The following is a 21984-nucleotide window of genomic DNA, read 5'->3' as shown; positions in this document are numbered from 1 at the left end:
AGTGAACAGCAATTCAATCCACGTTAAGGCAATTTGGGTAGAAATAAATAACCGAATGCCTATTTAGGTGAATTGCAGAATGATCCATTAGAATTATATTGACAGAAGACACTGAAGTTATGATTGTAGACAGGGTGAACATTTACCTAAATGTCTTGACCAAATGTCATTTCAGGTAATAACATTGTGTCTACTTTAAATTCTTCCTGTGATTTTAGTTTGAAAAGATATTATTTACTTTCTGCACTGTTGTACCATGGCTGAGGTGGCTGCAATTAATTAGTGGGGAAAGCAGTTCTTGTGTAGTGCATTGTAAGGTGTTGAGATCTTTCTTTATTGAAGGAACTATATTAAGATGACCTGTTATTAGTTAATCAATGCAACTGTAATTGTTTCCCCTATAGCTCTGTAATGTAACAGACCATATCACAATCTGACAGTCCATATCACCATCATCAAATTAAATTTAAACCCTAGTTAATGCAATAAATAATAAAGGCATAAGAATAACAAGAAAGATATAATGCATCTTACTTCTTTCAGTGAGTGGTACTGTTCATAATAGGATGCAGAACTTCGAGGGGTGACTGTGTCGTTCATAGTTTGTTTTTTGACAACTCCTTGAACATCATCTATCCAAACTCTGACCAACAAAGAGCATAAGCCACTATTAAATGCAATGTCACTAGTCGGCTTGAATTTCTAATTTCATATATTCATAGCAAGAAAAAAGAATCATACTTGTATCGGATGGTGGATTGGTTTAACTGAGCTTTCACGGCATTTATATCGGACACATTGACATAGAAATGGACTTCTTTATTCTTCATGATATTTTCCACCGAATCAGGTTGCCAGAGAACAATCTACAAAGTTTCCAAGAACAATTTTTTTTCACAAGGACAGAAAAAACACTTTACCCTTTAGTAAATTTCTTGACACAGTTGAAGCACAATACATGTCTACAAATTACTAGGTCACATTGGTCACAGTTTCATGTTTCTGATGTTGTGCTGTTGTATCATGCTATTGCCGAACATGAAGTGCATTGGTAAGAAGAGTTTACTGTAACAGTTAAATATAAATTCATAAATCAGGAACAAAGTCAGGAACATCACTTTTAATGAGATAACATTATTAATTTAATGTATCTGTTTAGCTGACTATTTAAATCCAAATCCTCAAGTCTTTTGAAGGTTGCTTTTCCTGTAGGTATTTGGGGAATTAATGCCATTCAGACTAGTCTTTGCTGTTACTGTATTCAGTGGTTATTATTTATAGACAGGATGACGATCCATCCCATTTAGCCAGTACTGTCCCTTTTTTTTAGCTCCCTGGAAAGCATCCCTCCTTTTTTTAAAATACAGGTTAATTGTCCCATTAAACATGGGCTGTCTGTTTAAAGAGCTACCTGGAGAGGCTGGGAGGAGGTGGGCAGGCTCTTTAAACAGATTGTTTAAAGAAACCACTGCCAGCAGCACCTGGGGTGATGAGAAGAGGAGTGGAAGAGGGGCAAGGTTGTTAGAAGCCAGAGTCAGGCTGATGCACTCTTTGCTCAGAGTGCCTGAGAAAGACAGAGGAAGCTGTGTCTCAGATATTCCCCACCCCACAACACAAGTAATAGGACTGGGGTAGGGAGGGCAGAGCCTTATGGTGGGAAACAGGAACAGCTGCTTGGGGGAAAATGGGGTAGGCTGCTGGAGGGTTGCACTTAGCTTGGTAGCCCACAGGCAGCAGCACACAAGGAACTCTCTGGAGTAAAGAACAGCTTGACCCAGGCCAGGGGTTAGATGGAGGATCATGAGTTTGGAGGAGTCCCATGAAGTGTGGAGTACAGGGCTCAGAAAGGACTGGACAAATGAAGAAGGGGACAAGGGAGGTGAATCATGGAGGAGGGCTGGTAGGGCTGGATTAATCCTTCTGGAGGCCAGGACTATTAGATTTTGTGGGGGACCCTAGAATCTGGAGTGAGCACAAAATAATGGGTCCAGAATATAGGGGAAGGTTCCAGGCTGGGCAGAAGGCTCAGGTGTCGGTTGACAGAATGCCTTGGGAATTGGGACCCCCCAGGTTTTGTTGGCAAAATGGCCATTTTGCTGACAAAACCCTCTAATGTAGGCATAGCATTACATTAGAAGCAAGAAGATGACCATGGACCAGGTAGGCCCATTATTCAATGATTAGGTAAAAACAACACAGAAAATGTGGAAATGGCAGAGGAGCATGACTTCTTTGCTTTGATTTTCATCAAAGAGGTTGGTGGTGACTGTACACATAATACAGTGAATGCCAGTGAAAATGGTAGGTTCAGAAGGTAAAACAGGGAAAAGGGAAGTTTATAATTACTTAGGGAAGTGACTTAAGCCACCAGGGTCTGGTGATATGCACCCTAGAATACTCAAGGAGCTGACTGAGGAGGTATCTCATCCATTATCTATTATCTTTGAAAAGTCATGTATCATGGCAGAAAAGGGAAAGTGTAGTAGCCATCAATAAAAAGGGAAATAAGGGGGGAAAAATTACAGACTGATCAGCTTAATTTCTGCACCAGTAAAGATAATGGAGTAAATAATTAAGGAATCCTTTAGCAAATATTTAGAAGATAATAAGGTGATAAGTGACAGTCAACATGGATTTATCAAAAACACATGGGCTATGTCTACACAATAGAGATCTTGTGAAAGAAGCCCTTCTGGAAGATCTCTTCCAAAAGAACTTCTTTTAAAAGGGTGTGTCCACACACAAAAAAGTGTATCAAAAGAGTGATCTGCTTTTTTGAAAGAGAGCATCCACACAGCTCCCACTCTTTTGAAAGAACGGGCCAGGGATCGAAACATAAGGTGCCATGAGGACTGCTCTTTCAGAAGAAGGGCCCTAAGGAGCATCTACATGTTTTCTTTTGAAAGAAGGTTCTCTTCCTAAAACAGGAGTAGAGGAGTGCTTTCAAAAGGAGCACTGCATTCTTTTAATTTACTTTTGAAAGATCGCTTTTTGTGCATAGATGCTCCAGGGATCTTTTGAAAGAGCTAGTGTAGATGCACCCATCATGTCAAACCAGCTTGACAGCTTTCTTGGGCAAGGTAACAACAATCTTAGGGATGGGGAAAGCAGTAGAAGTGGTATATCTAGACTCTAGCAAGGAGTTTGGTACAGTCTCACATCAACTTCTCATTAACAAACTGGGGAAATACAAACTAGATGGTGCTACTAGAAGGCAAGTGCATTACCAGATAACAATTCCCAGAAAGTAGTTATCAATAGTTCACAGTCATGCTGGAAGGATATAATGAGTGGGCTTCATCAGGGATCAGTTCTGAGTCTGGTTCTGTTCAGTATCTTCAACATTGATTTAGATAATAGCATAGAGGGGGCACCTGGATACTTGCAGATGACACCAAGCTTGGAGGGGATGCAAATGCACTAGAGGACAGATTATCATTCAAAATTATGTGGACAAACTGGAGCAATAATCTTAGATAAATAGGATGAAATTATATATGGATAAATTCAAAGTACTCCACTTTGAAAGAAGCAGTCAGTTGCACACATACAAAATAGGAAATCAAAAAAAAAAGATCAAAAGTGAACTCTCTGAACTTGAAATTATCATCAACGAACAGGCATACACGCAAGACCCCACAGTACGAGGCTTTACCAGTGCCAGACAAGATATTTATAAAACACACTTCCTCTTTCTACAAAAAAGAAAAGAGAATAAATTTTCTTCATTACTTCATTCCTCAGGATACTTCAACCACAATAACAGTAGCTCAACCAACAACATTGTTAACCTTTCAAACTACCAACTCAGCCCAGCAGAGGAGTCTCTCTTATCCTGGGGTCTTTCCTTCTGCCCTACCTCCTCCACAAACTTAATACAATTCTGTGGTGACCTTGAAGCCTTCTTTCGCCGCCTCCATCTAAAGGAATTTTTCCAGCACACCTATGAACAACAGTCTGACTCTCTTGACCCCCCCTACCAACAACAAAAGAAGAAGAACTCTATGTGGACTCCCCCGACGGCCGTAGTGAAAGTCTGGACTTCTACGTACAGTGCTTCCGCAACCGTGCTCAGGCTGACGTTATACACAAACAATGCCAAATGAGACACCATCTCAACTATGCTGAATGCCATGCTGTCCAGAGTCTCAAAAATAACCCAGACATCATAATCAAACCAGCTGACAAAGGGGGTGCTGTTGTCATCCTGAATAAGTCAGACTATGAACAGGAGGCAGCCAGACAACCCTCTAACACCACATTTTACAGACCTCTCTCTGCTGATCCCACTTTGGAATTCCAAAGGAAATTACAACAACTACTGAAGGAACTCCCTGCTGCTACTCAGGACCTCATTCACTCAGACACACCATCTGAGCCGCAGCCTGGATTATTCTATTTACTTCCCAAAATCCACAAACCTGGAAACCCTGGATGGCCTATCATTTCAGGTGTTGGCACCCTTACCACTGGACTATCCAGTTACGTGGACTCCCTCCTCAAACCCTATGCCACCAACACTCCCAGCTATATCCAAGATACCGCCGACTTCCTGAGGAAATTACAAAACATCGGAAAAGTTCCTGATAACGCCATCCTTGCCACAATGGATGTAGAGGCTCTGTACACTAATATTCCACATAAAGACGGATTACAAGCAATCAGGAATACCAGCCAATCTGGTGTCTGACTTCTGTAACTTTGTTCTCACACACAATCATTTCCATTTTGGGGACAATTTACACCTCCAGATTACTGGAACTGCTATGGGCACCTGCATGGCCCCACAATATGGTAATATATTTATGGCTAACCTGGAACAATGATTCCTCAGCTCTCGTCCCCTATTACCACTCCTCTACTTAAGATACATTGATGACATCTTTATGATTTGGACCCATGGTACAGAGGCTCTAGAAGAATTCCACAGAGACTTTAACAATCTACACCCCACCATCAACTTATGCCTCAATTACAATATGCAAGAGATACATTTCCTGGACACTACAGTACTAATCAAGGATGGCCTGATCAGTACCACACTGTACCGAAAACCTACTGATCACTATACTTATCTACACCCTTCTAGTTTCCATCCTGCACACGTGACTAGATCCATTGTTTACAGTCAAGCTCTTAGGTACAATCGCATTTGCTCTGATCCAACTGACAGAGACCAAAAACTACAAGAACTTTACCAAATATTCATAAACCTGAATTACCCACCAGGAGAAGTAAAAAAACAAATTGACAGGGCCAGACGCATACCCAGAGACCAGCTACTCCAAGATCGGCCCAAAAAAGCCAAGAACAGAACACCACTGCAGCCCCCAACTCAGACCACTGCAACAAATTATTAAAGAACTACAACCTATCCTTAATTAGGATGCTACACTACAGAAGGCCCTGGGTGACATGCCTGTTCTCTCCTACAGACAACCTCCCAACCTCATGAGGATCCTCACTAACAGCCACAGTCTATACCCCAGGAACACCAGTACTGGAACCTTTCCCTGCAACAAAGCCCGCTGCCAGCTTTGTCCACATATCTTCTCTGGAAATACCATCACTGGACCTAACCAGGTTACTCACAGAATCACGGGCACTTTCTCATGCTCCTCTACTAACATCATATATGCCATCATGTGCCAACAATGCCCAGATGCTTTGTATATTAGACAGACTTCTAACTCCCTTAGACAAAGGGTCAATGGGCACAAAACAGACATCAAAACACTCCAGATCCACAAACCAGTAAGTCAACATTTAATGGAATGGGGCATTCTGTCAATGACCTAAAGGTATGTGTGTTACTGAAAAAGAATTATCGCACTGTTCTGGAAAGGGAAGCAGCCAAGCTGGCTTTTATATTCAAATTCGGCACATTAACACATGGTTTAAATCGTGATGGGAACTTTCTGAGTCACTATAGGGGCTCTTCTGCATACTTGTCTCAATCTAATTCTTGACCTTCCCCCCCAACCCCTTCACTCTCTGATTTGCTCACCTTGATTATCTCTTTCTGATTTGTCCTCCTTGCTTACTGTTTTTGGTTCTCTGTGCCTTAAATATTGAGTCTGTTCTGGTCTGGCTATGGTCTGAAGAAGTGGGTCTGTCCCACGAATGCTCACCTAATAAACTATGTTGCTTGTCTTTAAAGTGCTACTTGACTGCTTTTTGTTTTGATAATGTGTAGACTAGCACAGCTTCCTGTCTGTTACTATTCAAAATAGGAAATATCTGCCTAGGAAGGAGTACTAGGGAAAGTGATCTAGGAGTCATAGTGCACCACAAGCTAAACATGAATCAACAGTATAACACTGTTGCAAAAAACAAGCCAACATCTTTCTGGGATGTATTAGTAAGAGTGTTGTGAGCAAGACACGAGAATTAATTCTTCTACTCTACTCTGGGCTGATTAGACTTCAATTGGATTATTGTGTCCAGTTCTGGGTGCCACATTTCAAGAAAGATACGGACAAATGAAAATATGACCTGTGCTGGAAGACTGAAAGAATTGCTTATATTTAGTTTGGGCCAGAGAAGACTGGGAGGACACATGGTAACAGTTTTCAAGTACCTAAAAGGTTGTTCCAAGGAGGAGTGAGAAAAATTATTCTCCTTAATCTCTGATATTATAGCGACCCAGGCGTTCACGCTTGTTACTGGGTAGGTGAAATCAAATTATAGAGCACAACACAGGTTTGTCTACAGGTGTGTCTACACAGCAAAGTTATTTCGGAATAACAACCAGTTATTCCAAAATAACTCTGAGCATCTACACAATGCAACCACTGTTTTTAAGTAGCAGGCAGATTATTTCAAATTCTGTAAACCTCACTCTATGACCAATAACACCCATGTGCTGTGTAGACAGAAAAGAGTGACTATTTCAAAATAAGCTCTTCCAGAATAGGTTATTCTGAACTAAAGCTGCTGTGTAGACATAGTATTTTGGATTAGTGCTTCCAGGGGCTCTAATCCAAAATAGGCTCTATTTTGTGTGGACACACTATTTCAGAATAAATTTTGCTAATTTTAGGTCTTCCCTGTAATGTGGATGCATTATTCCGGAATAGTTTTGGAATAATAACTCCAGAATAAGTGATTTCAGAATAACTCTATAGTGCAGCCATACCCCACCAGATTGGAGTGTCAGCCCTGTTTTTGAGGTTGGTATGCTCATTTGTGAGCCACTCCGTCTAGTATGACACCCTTTACTTACTTTCCCTGGCTTCTGGAGGCTCATGCAGCACCATGGGCTGGAAATGCGTCTAGTGAGATTGTCTCTCTCCTGATCTCAGTGTTACCTCTGCTAGTGTCTAGCTACACTGGAATGCATAGAGAGGGAAGATGAGATTATAATAGCCAGGGAGAGAGAGGGTGATTGATGATGATCACCTGTTCCATTCATTCTCTCTGAAGCACCTGGCATTGACCTCTGATGGAAGACAGGATACTAACTTAGCATGCAAGTGACAAATTCATGAAGCCATTCAATGCTATCAGAAGTTGTATGACAGGAAAAAGAGGGCTTCAGTTCACAGTTGAATTCTATCATTTTTTCAACCCTCAGGCTCATCACCTCCTCCTAAACCCTCATCACCATCAGCTGATCCTCAACCCCAATCTCAAAAGCTGAAGATACAGCCTAAATTAAGCAGGTTGATGTCACTACAGTGCTGTTTCCGATGGTAATGCAGATGATCTCATGGAACTTGCATCAACATCACCTTCTTCACCGCTAGCTAAGAACTGACTAGTTGTAATAAATGTCATAAAAAGCCAATAAAGTTGCTCTGTTCTCATTTTTATGATTGTATAGTATTCTAACATATGTGGGAAAAATATTGGATGATTTTTTTGGGGGAGTTGGGAACTAGTCAGAATGTTTTTACATTGAAATTAATGGGAATTTCAATTTTGATTTATGAATTTTCACCTTACAAACAGTTTTCATGGAATGAGTTACGTTAGCAAATTGAGGGATAGATGTAATCTAAACTCTTAGCTTTAGCAAAATACAACCATGTACTGCAAAGTCCAGCTCTCAGTGTCGGGGTCCTGGAAGTCAGACAGTTAGAAATTGCATGAGCTTATACTCCTGACTTCTTGACAAATGATTTTACCAACTATCTTATGTCAGTGCTTCATCATCAGTCACATAACTAAAATTGGAGGGGTTGACATAATATGATAAAATTTTACCAGTCAGAGAAATGCGCTCATTTCAATCAGTAAACATTAGACAATAAGAAGGTGGTCCAAATCTTCCTCCCAATGGAATGTTGCTGGGGTACCTAAGAGCACAATTTAGACTAGGGTTTAGAGAGAAAAGATTACCTCAAAGTTGGTGGTTAAATTCTGAAGGAATTCAACTTGTCTGTCTGATCGTGGGAGGGCCCACAAAACTTGATCACTGAAAGGAAAAAGATGTTCAGAAAAAGCAAAGGCTTGAGTGCATGCTTGGAAACATTAAGTATTGTTGTGCAAGTCTGAGCAGTCTAAACTTGTTTGTCTGACTTGCGTGCTGATGGAGTCAAAGGAGGTACAACAATGAAAATGCTGGGCCAGATTCTATCACCAGCTTGGGTCCCTTCACATTGCTGAAAAGCCTCAGGCTCTCCCAAAAATGAAGGAACCAGCAGTTGGTAAGAAATTGAAATAAACAGTTCTGTCACTGTTCTCCCATAGCCCTAGGCCAGGGGTCAGCAACCAAAATAGCAAGAAGAGCCATTTTTTTTCCAATGTGGTAAAATAACTCAATAACTCAAGAGCTGCAAATGCACGTGAATATCAGATGGTCCTCAATGAATAATGTCAAACCGTACTTTTTGTAACCCCTGTTTTAAGAACAGCATACACACACTGATCTGTAATGTGATACAGGTTTACTGCAAGATGTTCACAAAATTTTTACACATTCTACTTCCTCACATTTTACATGAGTGTTTGTACCACTGTCTTCCTGACTTTCACTCCTGAACCTTTTCTTTCTCTGGAGGATGGTGGGGGGAGTTAGCTAACATTTTGAGATCACATATTGTTTGCTGTTTAGATATGAGTTGTTCATTTTTGAGGTTTTAGAAGTTCTCTGTTCATCAAAAATAATCAGGAGGGGTTTTTGTTTTTGTTTTCTGTTTGTTGTTTTGTTTTGTTTTTTACTTTGCAATTATAGCATCAGGAACTACAAAGACCCCCTTAAAGAACCACAGGTTGCAGAGACCTGCCCAGGGATTTGTGGGGTGTCTGGAGCCAACCTGATCTATTCAGAGCAGCCTGAGGCACTGTCAAGGACATCAAGGCTGATGTTTATCTGGTCCCAGGATTAGGAAGCTGCAGCTAGCTCTTATAGTTCCCAGGATGCTGATTACTGCAGAAAAACTGGCCCTCTCTCTTTTCCTTTTGGGGTCAGACTGTGAGCTCCTAATGGTGTCCTGGATTGCCACAATATAGGACTATACTCTTCCTTACACATATTAAAAGTGCTCCAGCTCTCTTTTCTTCCTATTGCCCAATCTCCTCTCTCTCTCTCTCTCTCTCTCGCTCTCTCTCTCTCACACACACACACACCCCTTCCTTTTCTCCCCTCTCCTGCCATCTACTTGCCTGCAAGTGGTTCGGAACCCTCTATACCACTGACAGGCTTCTCCCTCATTCTGTACCATTACTGATACTTAGCATTCTGCTTGAAACTCATAGCCAGAGTGGCTTGCTAAGCTGTTGTGCCAATTAGTGCCTCAGTTGTTCAGTTCAGACCCAGGTGTACTTTCTCCGACTGTGTCCCTCACCCAAATCAGCTGAACTCTGCGAATATGTTGATGTCCACTTTATAGCTGTGGGGAATCTGCATCTGCAGATGTGGGTGCAGCTATCCATGGCTTATTTTTGCAGCTGCAGATACAAATTTTGAGTCCAGGACCCTGCAAATTTGTGGCTACCCACTTTATATCCATGGGTATTGGCGTGCAGACACAGATCTCCATGGATTCTTTTTGCAGATGCAAATGCAGAAGTTGGGATACCAATTTTACATCCACCCAGCAGTAGTAGCATCCTTCAGTCTACGTAGACTATCGATCAAAGCTTATAACTGGTATCTGTTACCTCCCATGTTGGTTCAACGCTGTTAAGCGATGCTGGAGTACCTCTCCAGGCGCAAGCCTGGGCAATTTTTTTTTGGGGACCCTGGACTGCCCAGATGCCAGTGTCCCCATCTCGGCTTTACTGATATAGTCCAAAGGAGAAGATAACCTCTACGTCTGGTACCAGCTCAGCTGCAGGAGTTGCTGGGTCAATGACAGAAGTTGGCACAGAACCGGCTTAGGACTCCCCTCCGGATTTTCTGTCAGGGTTCACTCCCTTAGCCTTGCTCCTTCCCAGGATAACCCACAAGGCAGTGGGGCACATCCACCCAGGACTTTACAAATCACTACTGTAGGGAGGCACCAGGAAGGGAAGCAGACCAGAGATGTACACATGCTGCTGGCTAGAAGTTAAGGAATAACCTTCAACCCCTCTGTGAATGCGGAACAGTGATGGTTTGAATGCCTCTTTAAGAGGGAGTTAGGAGAAGCTTGTAATAGTATACGTGTACCAGGGATGCCAGAGGTTGGATTGAAGCATTAATATGGAGATTTACAGCCCCAAAGAGTCAAATGGTACGTTAGGTCATTACCTAAGACACAGACTTACATCTTTAGTTCTTGACAGCATCCAATAATGCAGGTTTTTTAAATCCAACCAGCACTTGTTTTAAAATGTGTACTACTTAATCTTGCATACAGAACACTTAAATGTTGTAATTTGTACTAAAGGCTAGGGTAGCTGAAAATTCTAGATGTAATGCAAAGCAGTGGATTTTAATAAAAACAATTGTATGCTTGTTGGAACAAAAGCCTGGATGGTTGGTGATCCCTGAGACATGAATTTGTCTAATGCAATTTAAATTCTGAAAAGTATTTTGCAAAACTAGCCATGTTTTGATCAAGTCCTGCTCATTTGTTGGGTGAACTGAGATTTTATTTGGCTGCCAAGTATTCACATGAATAAATACTCTCCAACTCCATCCCAGCATAACTTCTCTTCTCTCTTGCACATATAGAACAAGGGTCAGCAGTCTCCATGGTTTCCACAGGCAGTTTTCCAAGTTCTAAGCCTTGTGTCTGAGGCCCCAAGTATATTGTTGTCTGTTGCAGTGCCTGAGTCAAAATAATTTTAATCTTTGGCTACATCGACACTAGAGAGTTTTGTCAACGAAACACGTGCAGCGTCCACATTCCCAAGGCATTCTGTTGATGGTAAGTTGACTGAACATGACACTTCTATCAGCAGCATCTTGCAACTCCCCCATGGGGCAGAACTTTTCTGTTGACAGATTCCGGTGACAGAAAGTAAGTGTGGGCATTCCGGGAGGCCCTCTATCAACAGACATGGCTTCCAGGACACTGGGCAGACCTGGCTGCTGTGCTTCCAGATCACTCTTTCGATTTGCTTGGCAGTCGGGCCACGATCCGTCGACAGAAGTTTTTCTGGAGGTTCTTTTCCAACAGAAACGTCTGTCAACAGATCGCTTTAGTGTGGACATAGCCTTTATATCGTTACTCAACAAGAATGGGATAAGCTTAGGAATCTGTGTGACAGTGACTTGACATGCCTAGTGTATAAGTAGCTGGGGGAATGGGAAGAGGTGACAATTCAAGTCTGAGCCCCGTTTCCATTTTCTTGGGGTGGAAGCTGTTGACCCAGAAACCCCATGGAGATGGTGACAGTGTATGAAACAAGCTCTTGAAGAATGACTGACATCACCATTTCACATTACCCTTAAAATGAAAGTGACGGGGTTCTTAAAATATATATTTTTAATCTGTGGTTTATGACTGTCACAGCCCATTGCTATGATAGAGGTCTAGCTGTGAAACTGACTAAAGCTAGCAAGTAAGTGATTTATCATTTCAGCTTGTAGCCGTGCTCCACACAGTCACTGTTATTTCTCAAGCAGAACCAAAAATGTGCTAGTTTCCTGCTTTCCTCTTTACTATTGTATGCCAGAGAATCAATCAGAGTTATGCAGAACTGGCTACTTGCCCACTTCTCAAGGTAAGTGTATGGCACAACTTGTGACTGGAGCTGTTTTGAAAAGGAGCTTGTCTTCTGAAGCTACAGGTCTACTCTGGTTTCTTTATGAAGCGTGCCTGGACTGGGCTGCTGCATTTTAATGCTTCCTAGTGCAATTACAATCAAGTGACTAATGTATATTTGTATCTCTTTCGTCTCTTAGATGGACTCAGAACTGCTCAGCTGAATGGTAAAGGCATTCAATTATGTGACTGGTAACCCTCCTGTAGCTTATGTTGGTGGGGCCTGTGCAGCTCCCAGACAATGGAAGCTGTGGGAAGTGGTGTGGGAAGGACAAACCATGGCCATCGGAGCTGCGGGGCTCTCTGCCTGCAGACACCCAAGTAAATAAACCATGTGGCAGCTCACCAGCAGCTAACCCTGATGAACCCCATGTGGTCCACAGGTCAGAAGATCCTGTTATAATTCCTCATCAGTTCATCTGAATCCATGTGCTCTCATTGTCTTCTACATAGATTTCAAGCAGTGTTCCCTCCATTTTTTTCCATCCATGGGCAGATTAAATTTTGCAATGTGCACAAAGGCATGCATGGATGTGTGCCACCAGTAGAAACACATGCTGGACACTGAGGGCAGCTGTGGGTGCTCCGCTAATCATCTGGGTGGCACCCAAATCTCTCCTGGGCAGCTGCCCAAGCACTCTGCTGAGAGGGAACGCTGACTGCAAGCTCTCTTTTTGTTCCGTGTTGGTACAACATCTAGCACAAAGAAATCCTGGTGCCCTCTGTCTGGGCCTGGGGAACATGGCTTTCTGGAGTTCACAGGCCCCGGGGTGGGGGGCACATGGGGGTGCTGCAGCAACCCTGGGCGAGACCAGATGCCCCCTCCGCAGTCCTGGGGTGGCTGGTGTGCGGGCCACCTACCTGTGGGTCCCTCCAGGAAGTTGGGCGAGGTACGGACAGATGGGGCCTGGCTGGACGGCCCAGATGCGATGTCAATGACGAGGGCCCCCTCGCTTGAGCCCACATCATCAGTGGTGGTGTCCAGCCTTCTTGGGCACCTGGTGCTGGGCATGGGTCCAGGACAGTCCTCCCCCTCTGTCCCCGTCTCCTGCTCTGACGCCAGGACTGTTGTGTCCAGCAGCACGGCCAGGGGTCCCGCCTTCTTAGGCCCAAGAAGGTGGTCCAGGTCTTCATAGTAGGGGCAAGTGGTGGGCGCTTCCCCGACCACCTGGCCGTGTCCCGGGCCCGACAGTATCCCTGGTGCAGCTCCTTCACTTTAGACCTCACCTGGTCTGGGGTCCGGGTGGGGAGACCCCGGCCGGTGAGGCCTGTGGCGAGGCACTGGAACTCCGCCGTGTTCCTGCTCTGGACCCCCATCTCCTGCAGGACGTCTTCGTCTGGCCAGAGGGCAAGGAGGTCCCACACATCGGCTCCGGTCCAGGAGGAGGCCCGGCGCTTGGGGGGCTGGAGCCCCTCCTGGGAGGGCTCCCCTGTTTCCTTGGGGGGGGGTCCCTGGTGTGGGCGGGGGTTGGGGCGCTGGTCATGGCGCCGAGGAGGGCTCTGGGCTGGCTGAAGCGTCATGACAAGGAGTGGCTGGGCAGCAGCGTGGGCTCTCAGCTTCCTGCCGGAGGGCTTCTGGGAGCCTGCCTCCTGAAACGCGGCCAGATGCTGGAGCCATAGAGCTCCACTTGTGCTGGGAGTGGCGCCGCCACCTGCCAGCTGATTGCCGCCATGGAGGACCCACTCTCTTGAAAGACCAGGCCACAGAGCATCTACACGTGCACTCTTTTGAAATAATCATTTGAAGGAGGGCGCTATTCCCATCTCTGGAAGGGAGGACGGACTTCGAAAGAATGGGGGAGTTCTTCTGAAGTTAATTTCGAAAGAGCGCCGTGTGTGTGTAGATGCGCCGCGGGTTCTTTTGAAAGAACTTGCTCTTTCGATCTGGATTTCGAATGTACTTACCAGTGTAGACACACCCTATGTGTGTAACCAGTGCTAACCTGTATTTAGGTAACCACTGGAAAATATTATTACAAAACAAGGCAAGAAAAACAATTTTGTGTTTAGGGTACAAGACTAGAAGTCAGGTAAGGTGCCCATCTGTCCCATATTGGTGGGACAGCCCTGTATTTCAGGTGCCAGAGAGGCACCCTGACTTATTTTTAAAAAGAGGCTAATTGCCTCACTGCACTGGCAAACTTTTCCCTCAGCAGCGTGCTCAGGTGCAGCTGCTGGCCAGGGAGCACGTACTCATGTGCTCTCCAGACTCAGGGAGACAGAGCCAGCAGAGGGCCCTACAAAGTTAAGGGTAGGTTGGGGTCTGGGGCGGGGTGTGGCTGCTTTCTGGCTCCCCATACCTTGGGGAAGCTGAGAGGAAAACTAGCAGCTTCCTTCTCCGTTCCAGCTCCCCGAGGCTTAGGGAAGCCAGGAGGAGCACCAGCAGCTGCTGCCTCTTTCCTGGCTCCCAGAGATGTGGGGAAATGGGAGTCCACCTGCAGCTGCCTCCAGGTTCCCAGCTCCCCGTGCCTTGGTGGAGCTAGGAGGAGTCCCCCCTCCTCCCCCCCACCGCCCATCTTCCTGTCCTGTATTTGGAATGTGGAGATATGGTCACCCTAAAGTCAGGAGACCTGGATCTGGTTTATATTCCCAGTTCTACCATTAAATTTTAATGTGAACGTGTGAAAGTCACAAAATAAGAGTGATGTGCAGTTTAATTCATTAAAATTTGTGTAGTGGTTTGATATCTTCTGATGATGGGTTCTATTTAATCATGATTATTTTGTTGCTAGGTTTGCTCAGTCTAGTTACAAGTTGCATTATCTTTTTATTGACACATATCTCAGCATTTCAGACTTTAAAACCAACTGAACATTTGAAAATATAATCTCTTTGGCTGCCTTGTTTCTAACATATGTTTTTTATGTTTTTATTGAGCTTCTTGGTTTCAGGCCACTTATGAAGTTTTCAATAGGTAACAATAAAGCTGCTTCTAAAATGTCATACAAGCATGAAATGGTTATTCAAAAATGAATTACAGCAGGAAAAAAACAACAATAAAAACTCTTTCAGAAAGAAAACAGAAATGGTTTCTGTTTCTACTTCAAAAAGTAATTCATTTAAGGCCTTGTTTTAAGGCAAGTGAAGTAAATTATTTTTCCCATGAAGCTTAAGTGTGCCATTTAACTGCATTCCAGAGCACAGACTGAACACAATTGATTTGCACTTAGAACAAAAAAGAATAGGTTTAATATAATTAAAAACATAAGATTTATGATTACAAAGGAGACATATTTTAATCTGATTGACTTCTGCATCAATATATCATATTGACCTATACATCCAATTAAAAATGTAATGGATCACTTTAGATCTTTGTCAAATGTTTGCTTATAACAGTCAAAGATATTCTGGCTCAGAAAGACAGCCTTCCATAACCCCCACCCCTAAACTACAAAAAGCACCAGGAATTGGTTACCTTTCAAAAGTGAAGACATGCTTCTGCTGAATGCAGCTAGCTAGGGTGAAAAATAAGAGGTAAAACTTCATCTCAACAGCATCTGCCATGAAATCAAGTGCAATTAGAGAAGCCAAAGGCTCTGGACCCTCAATATTGATTTCAAAAATCATTATTTGAAGAGTGGTTAAAATTTAATACCATGCTTTTTTTCTATCCCCTGCTTCCTGCATTTGAGTCATGTGGCTTAATTCCTATGGGAGATTCAGTTCATACAGATGAAGCAAACACTAGAAGGCTCATGGTACATTTTAATTGTTTTCATTTTGAGACACTATAGCTGTGTCTACACGTGCACGCTACTTCGAAGTAGCGGCACTAACTTCGAAATAGCGCCCGTCACGGCTACACGTGTTGGGCGCTATTTCGATGTTACCATCGACGTTAGGCGGCGAGACGTCGAAGCCACTAACCCCATGAGGGGATGGGAATAGCGCCCTACTTCGACGTTGAACGTCGAAGTAGGGACCGTGTAGTCGTTGCGCGTCCCGCAACATCGAAATTGCGGGGTCCTCCATGGTGGCCATCAGCTGAGGGGTTGAGAGACGCTCTCTCCAGCCCCTCAGCTCAATGGTGGCTGCGTGGAGCGGCCCCTTAAAGGTCCCCACCCCCTCCCTTTCTGTGCAGGAAGCTGAGAGAGTGTGCAGGCAGCAGCAATAACACGCGGCTCGCCTGCACGCTCTTCTTCAGCCACCCACACCCCCAACAGACCTGATGGCCGCCCAGCAGCCCCCCCAGCACCCTCAGGGAACCAGCCCGAAGGGGAGCCAGGGTTCCCAGGGCAGAAGCCAGGCCGGGAAGCGGCAGCGGGGCCCCTCCTGGACGGAGGCCGAGCTTCGGGACCTGCTGGGGCTCTGGAGCGAGGAGGAGGTGCTCCAGGTAATGGGGAGCAAGAGGCGGAATGCGGATGCGTTCGCTCGGCTGGCCGAGGGCCTGGCCACCCGGGGTCACCATGCCTGCACTCCGGACCATGTCCGGAGTAAAGTGAAGCAGCTGCGGCAAGGTTACGCCCGGGCCCGGGACGCGGCTGGCCAATCTGGGGCCGCCCCCGTCACTTGCCCCTTTTACAGGGAGCTCAGGGACATCCTGGGCCCCCGGCACACCTCCTCCCCTCCGGCCATGCTTGACACCTCGGCTGAGGAGCCCCAGCAGGCCCCGGAGGTGGCGTCCGCCCTGGAGGCAAGCCCCGAACCCCGGGGGCCCCCCCAGGAGCCCACCCCCGGGGCACCGGAACAGGAGGAGGAGGAGGAGGGGGACTCCTCCTCCACCGACACCAGCCTCCAGATTCTCCTCCTGCCATCCCGGAGCAGCAGCCGGGCGTCCGCCCCCCGGGTGTCCCCCGACTGTGGGAGTGGACCGTCAGGTATGTACCCCCCCCGATGCACACCCCTGGGCTGAGGGGCGGGGTTAATAGATATGGCCAGGGCCCTCTACATGCCCAGATGACCATGGCCCCAAGGACAGCAGTGGCATGTCCCTCACAGGAGTACATCAGCCCCTGCCCCCCCCAGCATGACAGTGCCATGCCCCATCCCCGGGGCAGAGGGGGAGTGGAACCTCTAGGGCCCCCCGGGAGGAGGGGGTGGAACACCCAGCAGCAGCAGCAGCAGCAGCAGCCGCAGCAGCACGTGATGGAGTGGGGGGAGTGCAAATGCGAGACTCAGGCTAGATATGAGCAACAAGCTGAATAGCTCCCAGTGGCTAAGGATGATCCTGGGGCTACAACTGGCAGGTTACACCTCTGCCCTGAACAAAAAGGAGGGAGGAGCCGAGCTGGGTTTGAATCGGGGGCCGCAGTTAGAGGCTAGGGGAAGGGAGAGCTAGAAGGCTGCCTGCCTGAGGAGGGGGAAAGCTACACCCCAGAGGGGCACCCCTCGGGGTCTTCTCCGCAGGACGGGTTGGAAGGACTGTCTCTGACTGCTGTACTGTCGCTTCTGGGAGAAACTGGGCATCTGTTGCCTGAGAAACCTCTCCTGTCATACCTGCTGAGTGAAGTGAGAGTCACTCCCACCAGGGGACGGGGTGCAGTGCAGGGGGACCCTTGAACCCCATCACAGCAGCATCTCCCGGGGACGGGGATGGGGAACCTGCAGCACAGGAGTAGGGGGACAAGGGCCATGGCTCGGGGCCCACACTAACGGCTGTCTCCACTCTTCGTCCCCGCCTCCTGTGTTCCGCAGCTGCACCATCGGAAGGACCGGAGAGCGCCGGCGAGGCTTCAGTGGTCCCGGAATCCCCTCCGGGGCCATCGCTTCAGGCCAGCCCCTCGGCGGAGCAATGACCGGCCCCACGGCGGGCAAGACGGTGGACCCAGCAGCAGCAGCCGCCGGCGACGGACGCCCCCAGCTGCTGGCCCTCCACCGCCAGCAGGTGGAGGTCGCAGAGCAGTGGCTGCGGGTGGAGCAACACCGCCTCCACCTGCAGGACCGGGCTGGCCTGGTGCCAAGAGGCATGGGGGGCCTACATGCACACATTCAACCGCATAGTGGATTACCTGGCCCCCCCATGCTGCGCCGGCCGCCGCTGCGCCCGCCCTGCGTGCTCCACCCGCTGCGCCACCCGCTGTTCCAGTCACCGTGCCGTCCGCCGTCACCCCGCCACTGAGGGCCATTCCGCCAAGGGGGACCTGGGGCCAGCTGACACTCGCTGGTCGTATCTTCCGGTCCTCCTGGCCCCCAGCCAGCCCCGGCCAGGGCTGTGGCTGAGGCGGGGATCCCGGCCGCCCACCCCCAGTGCTGGACTGTAGGGGCGTGGGGCCCAGGATGTGGCCCCCTCCCTTTGTATATTTTCCCCCCACTTTTTTGGTTTTTTGCCCTGTACATAGTTTGTATTTATTTATTTGTGACCCCCGTTTTCACTGTCTGATCCTCCCCCCCCCATGTAAATAGTTCTCCCCTTCCTTGTTATCCCTGTTTTTATATTAATATATATACATATACTACATAAGTTAGTTAGAAGTTCTATAGTTATTATTAAGAAGAGTTCAAGTAAACATGTTTGATTTTACAAACAAGTGTCTGCTTTTATTTGTACCAGAAAAGTCGGGGGGTGGGAGTGCTGTTGGGTGCTCCGTGGTATGGGCGTAGGGGCAAGGAGTGTTGTGGAGGATGGGGGGGGGCCGTGGGTGGGCCTGCCAGCGTTCACCCAGCGGCCTCATCGAAGTGGGCCTGCAGGGCCTCCCAGACCCGGGTCCCTTCGGGGTCCACCTGCCGACTGGGGGCAGCGGGTGGCTGCACAGCAGCCCTGCCGGCCTCCACAGCCCAGCCCTGAAAGAAGGTCTCCCCCTTGCTCTCCACCAGATTGTGTAGGGCGCTGCACGCACCCACAACCTGGGGGATGTTGGTGGGGCCCGCATCCAGGCGGGTCAGGAGACACCTCCAGCGCCCTTTGAGGCGGCCAAATGTGCACTCCACCACCTGGCGCGCGTGGTTCAGGCGCTGGTTGAAGCGCTCCTGGCTGGCAGACAGATGGCCCGTGTACGGGTGCATGAGCCAGGGCCGGAGGGGGTATGCCGCATCTGCAATAACGCAGAGGGGCATGGTGGTGTCCCCCACAGGGATCTCCCGCTGGGGGATGTAGGTCCCCGCCTCCAGCCGGCGGCACAGGCCCGAGTTCCAGAATACCCGGGTGTCGTGGGTGCCGCCAGGCCAGCCCACATAAATGTCCTGGAAACGGCCCCGGCTGTCCACCAAGGCCTGGAGGACCACTGAGTGGTAGCCCTTCCGGTTGATGTAACGTCCTCCACTGTGCTCCGGGGTGCGGATGGGGATGTGAGTCCCATCCAGAGCCCCGAAGCAATTGGGGAAGCCCAGGGTGGCAAAGCCCGCGATGGTGGCATCTGGGTCCCCAAGCCTCACGAGCCTGTGGAGGAGCAGGGCGTTAATGGCGTGGACGACCTGCAGGGGAAGCACATGGGAGAGCAGCAATGAGGGGTGAGCAGGGTGTGTGTGGCCCTCCCCTGCCGGGGCTGCCTCCCCCCATCCCCCGTGGGTCCTCTTACCTCCATGAGGACAGCCCTGACGGTGGCCTTGCCGACGCCAAACTGCTGGCACGCGGATCTGTAGCTGTCTGGAGTGGCCAGCTTCCAGACAGCGATGCCGACCCATTTCTCCACAGGGAGGGCACACCACATGGTGGTGTCCTGGTGCCTGAGTGCAGGGGTGAGCCACTGGCATAGCTCCGGAAATGTCTGCCGGCTCATGTGAAAGTTCCTGAGCCAGCAGTTGTCGTCCCACTCCCCAAGCACCAGCCGCTCCCACCAGTCGGTGCTGGTGGGGTAGCTCCACAGCCGGTGGCGTATGAGGCGGCGGGGTGGGGGTCAGGGTGCTGCAGGGTTTTGGGTTGCGTCCTCCTCCCCTGCGGGCAGCTCCTCCTCTGTGGCAAGGAGGTGCTCAGCTGCCTCCTGCATGGCATGGAGCAGGGCGAGCACTGCTTCTGCAGGGCAGCTGGGTGGACCTCTGGCTGCTGCTGCTGCTGCTGCTGCTGCTGGGGGTCCATGACTGCGTCGCCCGAGGTGTGCGTGCCTATGGCTCTGCAGACTGCGTGCTGTGCAGGCTGAGTGTGTCTGGGAGGGGCCCTTTAAGGGAGCAGCTAGCTGTTGCCCCGGAAGCGCTAGTCCGCCCTGTGACCCTGTCTGCAGCTGTGCCTTGCACCCTTATTTTGATGTGTGCTACTTTGGCATGCAGACGTTCCCTCGCAGCGCCTATTTCGATGTGGTGCTGCACAACGTCAATGTTGAACGTCGATGTTGCCAGCCCTGGAGGACGTGTAGACGTTATTCATTGAAATAGCCTATTTCGATGTCGCTACATCGAAATAAGCTACTTCGATGTAGGCTTCACGTGTAGACGTAGCTTTTGTGTTCTGAGCTTTTATATTATTTTATTGTGGCTACAGAACTTGTGATTAAACAAAAAAACCAGACTGATATCTAAATAATTCCATCCAGCACACAGGAAATCATGGTCTAATGTGAAAGCGAAATGGTGCTCTGAGTCCGAACAGAAGCAGATAGGTAGCTGTGTTATTGTATCACTGCTTCAGATCAGGACTGGGACACATCTCCCACGCCTGCCTCGACCACAGCTGGCCTTGCCCACTTTTGGTGCTGCGCTGACCGACTCTAACGGAGCAGCGGCTAAGGGTCACTTGCTTTTCTGTACCCCCTCTCTAGGGAGACTTCCCACTGCTGATCTCTAAAGCCTGGATTTTCCATTGGTGGAAGCCAGGTACTGAGTAAGGCTCTAGAGGTTTAGCTTTCTTATGGGAAGTGTTAACTATTTTGTGCAGGATTTCTTGTGTCTTACAATACAGAGAGGACCAGTGGTGCTTCCTGCATTTAGATCCAGTGAAACCAAGAGGAATAAATGCAGAAACAAAAGTGTTTCAAATGGAAATTAAGGTCCCAAAACTTACCTCATCTCTCTCTTAATTGCTGAATGTAATACTTCGAGTAAGACAGTTGATGCTAAGGGACGGAGGGCATGAGGATCAAAGAGGAGTTTTTTAGCTAGTGATCCCAGCAGGGATCAAACTTCTGAGTTACAGTCTCAGCTTTGCTACTGGTGTGCTGTGTGACACTGGACAGGTCATTTAAGTACTCTTTGCTTAAGTTTACCTATATAAATACGTTTAATATTTCTCTACTTCGAAGGATTGTTGTGATCCTTAAGTTCTTAACATTTGCAAAGCTTTTTAAAATCCTTAGATAAAAGCTGCTGTCGACATGCGCGATTTTACTTAAAGAAAAACACTTGAGCCTTTTCAACAGGACATTTCTTGAATGTACCATAAGACAAATAATGATCCCAACATAGCCAAACATTAAAAAGTCAAAAGAAAAATATCTGTCAGTAAAAATACATGAATCCTAAAATACCGTGAATCACAAAAGAAGGGCAAGATTGGCTGAGTAGGTCATAAGAAATATAAAACGATAACTAATAATGAAAAGAATCACCACAGTGGACCCACTACTGCCTGGATTTCGAAGTCCCTTTTTTTAAAATCTTTTTTAAACTTTGTACAAATAGATATCAGCTTATAGTGAGTTATGCAAACTGTTCTCAGATAAGGAAACAGAGAGCACTCTGCCAGAGTGGTTGATTTTTAAACCAACGGGTCCAATGCTCCTCTGCTGCCCACTGCATTGAGACCAGATCTTCAGAAAGCTGTGGAAGAATCAAAGATTTATCTTTGGAAGTAACTGTCTGTCTTCATTGTAAAGTGTGTAGGGAAGTAGAATATTGGAAGATGTTGCAATCTGAAGATTCAGCTTCAAACTGCATGACATTGTATCAGGGAGCCTAAGAGACTACATATGATTAGTAATTTATGTTGTTGTATAATTTATTAATTGCTCAAAGTGCTCTTTACCACAGTCTCTAG

The 21984-nt window shown here is 47.4% G+C and overlaps 1 protein-coding gene across 1 annotated transcript in view; it reads right to left on the bottom strand.

Annotated features, from left to right (window-relative positions):
* CPB2 (carboxypeptidase B2) overlaps positions 1 to 15710 on the bottom strand; it is a 41879-nt gene extending 26169 nt beyond the window's left edge. The window contains exons 1-4 of the mRNA XM_074988097.1: positions 15559 to 15710; positions 8344 to 8419; positions 742 to 866; positions 535 to 643 (exon numbers count right to left, since the gene is read on the bottom strand). Of these exons, the coding sequence (XP_074844198.1) occupies positions 535 to 643; positions 742 to 866; positions 8344 to 8419; positions 15559 to 15710 (462 nt within the window). The remainder of the gene's footprint in view (positions 1 to 534; positions 644 to 741; positions 867 to 8343; positions 8420 to 15558) is intronic.
* Between the last annotated feature and the right edge of the window lie 6274 nt (positions 15711 to 21984).

This window comes from Carettochelys insculpta, chromosome 1 (assembly GCF_033958435.1).
Source record: "Carettochelys insculpta isolate YL-2023 chromosome 1, ASM3395843v1, whole genome shotgun sequence".
Taxonomy (NCBI): Eukaryota; Metazoa; Chordata; order Testudines; family Carettochelyidae; genus Carettochelys; species Carettochelys insculpta.
This window is presented reverse-complemented; position numbering and strand designations above follow the sequence as displayed.